Here is a 6,811-nt window from a genome sequence, read left to right as displayed (position 1 = left end):
CTCACAACGTGATGTGTACGCAAGAATCCCACTACCTTACTATATCTATGATGTAGAGGGATGCTTCTGTAGGTATCTAGTATAGGATGTTACGTCCTTGTCAGCTGCAAGCAAATTGATGACTGTGCATGGCAGCAAAATAAATGCATGCTTGCTTACGGAAGAAGGAGCAATTGCCCATTGTGGAAATCATTAATTTTGACATGTCCAAATGAGCTGATCCCTCCTTTTGTGCATAGCTGACTTTCTTCTAAATTTCAAAAAACCAATGTGGAAGAAAGTACATGCATATGAGTATTGTGTTGAAACTAGGCATTCTTCTAGGTTTTGCACAAAAATGTTACTGTAATTTGAAATCCCAGAATGATTATACAGCATGAGCTACAGTAGTACAAGTTGTGGAACTTGCGCATGTGTTTTATTGTTTGTGTGATTTATAGCCATGCGATATAGGCTCACAAGATAATAAACATCGCACGCCATTCATGTATAGTCGGATGGATGATGTATTTGAACAATTCAGTTTTCTAACGGCTCTGCTACCTTTCAGAGCAAGGAAAGCACCATTGATTTTACTCGCTTTGAGCTTGGTGAGGTATTTGGATATTTTTCCAATACACTGCACTTAAAAGGTATTTTACGAAATACAGATAAATACCAAAAATAATATATTAATGGTTTTCAGATGCATTTTAAAAAATTAAGAAATTTAAAGAGGTTGAAACATCAGAATAAATTTTAAAACTTGTGAAAAAGTCTAAACTACTAGTTTCCCAGTTTTTAATAATGTGATATAATATCAATATTTGTCTGAAATAATTGAAATTTGTGTGAAATGGTTCCATTTTATTAAAATATGAATGAAATATTTTCAATGTGAGTGAAAAAAAAGAATTTGTATTTGTGGGCTGCTTGAAATAATGACTGTTTGTCCTATATGATTTTTTTTCTGAAATTGGTTGAATAAGATGACTTGGCGAGTTGAAATGTGTGTCAAATGTTTCTATAATTGATTTAAATATGAATAAAATGATTGAAATTCATGTGAACTGTATGTTGAATGTTTCTGAAATTGATTGAAATATGTCTGTATGTTTATAAAATTGACATGAACCATCGTTGATTCTTTGTAGAGAAAAAGAATGAAATCTTGTTGGGACAATTTAAATTTATTGGAAGAAGTGTGAGATGATACTTATACCTATAGGAAAGAAAAAAATTGTGAAACTTGAACTTTCAATTTAATTCCATTTAGTTTATTTTTTTTAACTATTTGTTTCTTGAAGCCTTTGTTTTTTTTATCATTTTTGTTATTATGAATTCTTTGATTTTTTGGCAAAAATATTATTTTTGGTATTTACCTATCTACTAATACAAAATCCAAAAATAGAAAATTGGGAAATACCAGGAATACTGACTTACACCCTCCGCCCGGTGAGGAGTGTACATCTAGCTTCAAATTTTGTCCACAAAAGAGTGTACTTCTATCATCCCAATGTATTTTAAAGTAGAAAAAGATACTTCTCTCTCATCACACGGTAATCAAGATCAATAGCAATCTACACATGGTTTTCTTAATTTCTACATGCACTTAGCTCATTGGGGGTTGAGTAATTAAAAAGGAGAGAGATGGTGGTTTGCACCTTTCCAATGATTTTTTTACTTAACTCCATAATTTGTCCTAAAATTTCTAGATGTACACTCTTCACCGAACGGAGGGAGTAGATGAAAAGTTTCCCCGTGAGGACATCCACAATCTAGCACCTTCTTTTCGGCCCTTCGGATAGATACATACGTTACAATGCCCTTTTCCCTAGTTTGTACAGATATCCACTAGTAGCTAGAGGACCCGTAACGCCACCCGTACGTGTATATAGCCAATCATTCAATCAGCAATTAAGTAGAGGGCACACGCAGGGATGGGAGGGACTTCACTTGAAGGCTCGATGATATAGACCATTGATCATCTTTGTATAGCCAAAGTTCGTTCGCGTTCTCTGTCAATGTCAATGGGTCCATGAAAGAGTGGAAGAAATCATGCGCGTCTATACCTAGACCACCTGTACTATCTTCATGTGATTGATTGATGGGTCTATCGCTTTACCGAGTCAGTTTTCTGCAGCAGAACAAAGGAGTTGGCCATATTTGAAACGACCGGCATGTATTTGACTTGCTTTGCGTCCACGTGCTAATGCATGTACTCCTTGTGCAAATGTTTGTAGCTACTACATGCATGCTAGATGCATGTTCTGGTCTACCCGCAATAATAAAAATAAATGCATGTTCTTTTTTTTTGCGGGAAAATATGCCTGGATGTAAATTTTCTTCTCCTTGTTCCAACACTCGTACTACAACTTCCAGAAAAAAGGCAATGTAAGCAAATTGAGTTGGTATGTTTGAATTTTTGTTGTGTTTTTGCTGAATTAAAGCGACTTAAGATATTATTTATGTTTATAGTAGATGTCACGAAGAGCTGTATACCCTGACCATTTTGACAAAAGAAAATCTTATACTACTCCCTCCGTTCATAAATATAAGTCTTTTTAGAGATTCCACTATAAACTACATACGGATGTATATAGACATATTTTAGAGTGTAAATTCACTCATTTTTCTCCGTATGTAGTCCATAGTGGAATCTCTAAAAAAACTTATATTTAGGAACGGAGGGAATACTAAACTTGCATGTACCTGGACCATTTTTGTTCTGGCAATGTTAAAGCACCAATATTGTAATATCATTGTCCTCCAACGTTAGCATACCTCTTTGACCTTGAATGCCAGGACATATTACACATTTATCCCTTTGATGTGGGGTAGACTTTCCCTAGACTTGTGTAAGAGTCAATGTATTCAAGTACCAAAACGATGACCCACAGTTGTGGGTGCTGCCTTCTCTAGCTACACTATATGCCAACCTACCTAGCTACCATGCATATGCATGACATGCATTGCCAAAGGGATGGCATGGCATACTAACAATCTGCAAATGCTTTTTCTTAGTACCAGCATACTAACAATCTGCAAATGCTTTTTCTTAGTACCACTCTATATATATCAACCCCATCTCCCTCCCCCTACCTTCCCATACCCCTCCATGTCCCCTTAGCAAGAAAGAGAATATATCTCGCCATCTAGAAAGAGAGAAACAAAGAGATGAGGAACCAGAGGCTAGCTCCTATCACTTGCTCCTCTTCAAAGACCAACAACACGAAGCGAGAGGAGCCACACCTCTCAGGGGCTTACATTAGGAGCCTTGTGAAGCATCTTAGCTCCACATCTACGGCGAGATCCAAAGACCACCATCACATCGCCATGGGCACCAAATCGCACCAAGAAGAGCAACAAGCCCCACAAACCACACCACCATCTCTACAGCAGCAGCAGCCACACAAGAAGCAGGTGAGGAGGAGGCTCCACACGAGCAGGCCATACCAGGAGAGGCTACTCAACATGGCGGAGGCGAGGCGAGAGATCGTTACCGCTCTCAAGATCCACAGAGCATCCATGAGAGAAGCCAAGGAGCAGCAGCAACATCAACAACTTGTGCAACAATTGCAGCATCAGCAAGAGGTCCAGGTAGTGCAAGATCATAGGGTGGCTTTTAGTGCACCCAGCATGAGCTCATATAGTTCTTTCTCAGATTACTTGCACAGCAGTTCCCCATTCGCACACACCACAGCAACAAGCAACAGTGGTTCCTCATATTATTCATCTCCTCCACTTCTCCCTTACCACACACCAGTAGTTGCACCCATGGTTCCCATGGTAGATGCCTTAGATCAGTTTCTGCCGCTGCCTACGCAGCCACTAGGGCTCAACCTCACCTTCGATGGCTTTGGTGGTGGTGTTGCTGCCGAAGATGCCAAGAACTGCACTGCTACTGGCCCCTTTGATCCTCCTTCGTTGGTCCAACAAGCATCACCCGCCTCCTCCTACTCTGTCTACTCCTCTCCGCCGCCGGCAACGATGGTGAGCCAGGACATGGCATCCGTTGCTGCCGAGAACACCTCACAGTCGTTGCACCGGGTGCTGGACGAGGAGGAGATGGCCGCGATCCACTCGGCCGGGGAGCGGCATGACATCGAGTGGAGCGACACCGTGAACCTGGCCACGTCGGCGTGGTGGAGCAGGCTACTCGAGAGCGTGGAAGGCGACGGGGCCACGGCGGCGCAGCAAGCTAACACGGTGGACGCCATGGGGATGCATCTGAGTGATGAGTACTACGGCCAAGACGTGTCCTTTCCATGGTAAGCTAGCTATAGTGAGGCCCCAAACTAAATTAAGGTGCAAAAGTTGTCTAATAATGAGGGGGTGTTTTTTTTGCAGTATGGACATCGGAGAGATCAAAGGATGGGACGCCCAGTGGTTATCATGACATGCCGTCCATCATATCTTAGGGGAGAATTAACACTTCAACATTTCACTGTACTCCCTCCGCTCCTAAATATAAGTCTTTTTAGATTTCAAATGGACTACAACATGCAGATGTATGTAGACATATTTTAGAGTGTAGATTCACTCATTTTGCTCCGTATGTAGTCACTTGTTGGAATCTCTAGAAAGACTTATATTTGGGAACAGAGGGAGTACCTCGAATAATGGAAATTAACGCTCCATTTCATCACAAGTATAGTATGCAGCAGTTACTCCTATTCGGATTGCAAATACTTTTGCTTCGTGGATGCAAAATGCTTTCTTTCCTGCATGTTCTGGGTAACTTTTGGATCTCTACAATTTCTGTTTTTGCTATGACTTTGTCGTAGTTTGGTAGGATCCTCACCGAACAACTAGTTAGCTAGGTCCGCAGGGACTGATGCACGGATCTGTATGCTAATGTGTGCATATTATGATCAATGCAAGAATTGACCACTCTAGCTGGCACTCAGCTAGAGATCTACTACTAGGATTCATGCAAATTTCTCGACTTTACTGCAACGAATCGAAGTTACTACTTTGAGTCCAAACATAAGATACTACCTCCATGCATAGAGCCTAGAGTAGCAGACTGGCAGTCACAAATATTGGTCTTAGCCTGACACATATGCATGCTTCAACGGACAAGTGTGAGCTGTTAAACATTGTAATTGTAATCTGTTAGCTAGGGCGTGGTGTGTGCGTTGTAATCTGTTAGGGTAGGTTAGGTTGTTGTGATATGATCCTATAGTTAGCTTGGAGATCAATCCACACCTAACCTAAACCCTAACCCCCTGTAAGCCGCCGGCCTCTGGCCCTTTATTAACATGCAACGCGCCCTTGCATCGTGCATGCGCTTCCAGCTACTTTCACATGGTATACAGAGCCTAGTTCTTCCATCTCATCTAGGGTATGTCATCTTCCTCCTCCTCCCTCGCCATGGCCATGCCTTCGCTTGCTTCGCTCGGCCACACCATCACCGAGAAGCTGACGCGCGACAACTTCCTGGTGTGGAAGGTTCAAGTCCTCCCGCACGTCAGGGCCGCGGCGATGATGGGTTACCTTGATGGCTCGATCAAGGAACCCGCTGCCGTCATCGTCACCGAGAAGGAAACCAACGGGAAGAAGGAGACCGTTGAGATACCCAATCCAGAGCATGCAATCTGGGTTACTCAAGACCAACAGGTGCTTACTTTTCTGCTTGCATCGTTGTCTCGCGAAGTGCTAATGCAGGTGTCCAACCACACCACGGCCGCGGGCGTCTGGCAAGCTCTGGTAGAAAGCTTCTCCGCGCAGTCCAGGGCGCGCTAGATCCAGCTCCGCTCGGCCATCGGCAACGCCCGCAAGGGTGATCTCTCTGCTTCCGCTTACTTCACGAAGATGATGGGACTGGCGGACGAACTCGCTGCTGCAGGAAAGCCCCTGGACGAGGACGACGTCGTCTCGCACATCCTCGAGGGACTCATGCACGAGCCCGACTACAACGGGTTTGTCACCTCCATCTCCACGCGCGCTGCCACCGATCGGCCGATCGGTCTCAGCGAACTTTTTTCGCTCCTGCTGTCTGCGGAGGCCCGGATCGCTGCCCAGCACGCTGCCTACACCGCTCATCGCTCCGCCAACCTAGCTGCAAAGGGTGGTCAGGGCGGTTATGGCGGCGGATGCGGCGGTCAAGGCGGCGGGCGCGGTGGTTATGGCGGCGGCAACTACTCCGACAACTCAGGGCATGGTGGCGGAGGTGGTGCGCCACGTTAACAGGGAGGTGATCGCGGTGACCGTGAACGCTACCAAATCTGCAAGGAAGAGGGCCACGGTGCGTGGCGCTGCAAGAAACGGTTCGACAAAAGCTTCAACAACAATGTCCGCAACCCCGCTGGCAGCGGCGGTGGTGGTGGACGCGGCAATGGTGGGCGTGGTGGCGGCGGCGGGGGCGGCAACTCTCGTGCTGCTAATTCTGCCCACTCCTATGGTGTGGATACTAACTGGTATCTGGATACTGGTGCCACGGGCCATGTCATAGGCGAACTGGAGAAGCTAGCTGTCCACGATCGCTACACCGGCACCGACCAAATCCACACGGCTAGTGGTCAAGGTATGGATATAGAGCATATCGGTCATTCAGTACTATCTACTCCCTCCGGTTTCTTGCACTTGAAAAATATTCTCCATGCTCCTAGTGCCGATCAAAGCCTTCTTTCTGCCTATAATCTTATGCGTGATAATGATGTCTTTATTGAACTTCACCCGGAATTCTTTCTTGTTAAGGATCAGGCTACCCGGAAAACAATTCTGAAAAACAAGAGTAGATGGGGTTTATTCCCCGTGACCGGACGGCAAAGTGCCCCTCAACGTCAAGTCCTTGCTGCCGTCAAGCCATCCACCTCGCGGTGGCACA

At 44.7% G+C, this 6,811-nt stretch overlaps 2 protein-coding genes across 2 annotated transcripts; both read left to right on the top strand.

The window, feature by feature from the left end:
- Positions 1 to 3,085: 3,085 nt before the first annotated feature.
- Positions 3,086 to 4,643, top strand: LOC147976957 (uncharacterized). The gene is made up of 2 exons (XM_087519877.1): positions 3,086 to 4,250; positions 4,330 to 4,643. Exons 1-2 carry the CDS (start codon positions 3,157 to 3,159, stop codon positions 4,376 to 4,378), a joined length of 1,143 nt encoding a protein of 380 aa, XP_087376003.1. The 5' UTR covers positions 3,086 to 3,156; the 3' UTR covers positions 4,379 to 4,643.
- Positions 4,644 to 5,355: 712 nt separating this feature from the next.
- On the top strand, positions 5,356 to 5,727 carry LOC147976956 (uncharacterized). Its single transcript, XM_087521041.1, has one exon. It carries the CDS (start codon positions 5,356 to 5,358, stop codon positions 5,725 to 5,727), a length of 372 nt encoding a protein of 123 aa, XP_087377167.1.
- Positions 5,728 to 6,811: the final 1,084 nt, after the last annotated feature.

Source organism: Triticum urartu, chromosome 4A (genome assembly GCF_056163025.1).
Source record: "Triticum urartu cultivar PI428250 chromosome 4A, HENAU_Tu73, whole genome shotgun sequence".
In the NCBI taxonomy this organism is placed as follows: Eukaryota; Viridiplantae; Streptophyta; class Magnoliopsida; order Poales; family Poaceae; genus Triticum; species Triticum urartu.
The sequence above is the reverse complement of the archived record's forward strand: the minus strand, read 5'-3'. Positions and strand labels throughout refer to the sequence as shown.

Bases quoted from the DNA above. Each gene is read 5' to 3' on its own strand.
- LOC147976957 (XM_087519877.1), top strand. From the start codon at position 3,157: ATGAGGAACCAGAGGCTAGCTCCTATCACTTGCTCCTCTTCAAAGACC. The intron at 4,251-4,329 runs GTAAGCTAGCTA...TTTTTTTTGCAG, and splicing joins CAAGACGTGTCCTTTCCATG to TATGGACATCGGAGAGATCA.
- LOC147976956 (XM_087521041.1), top strand. From the start codon at position 5,356: ATGGCCATGCCTTCGCTTGCTTCGCTCGGCCACACCATCACCGAGAAG.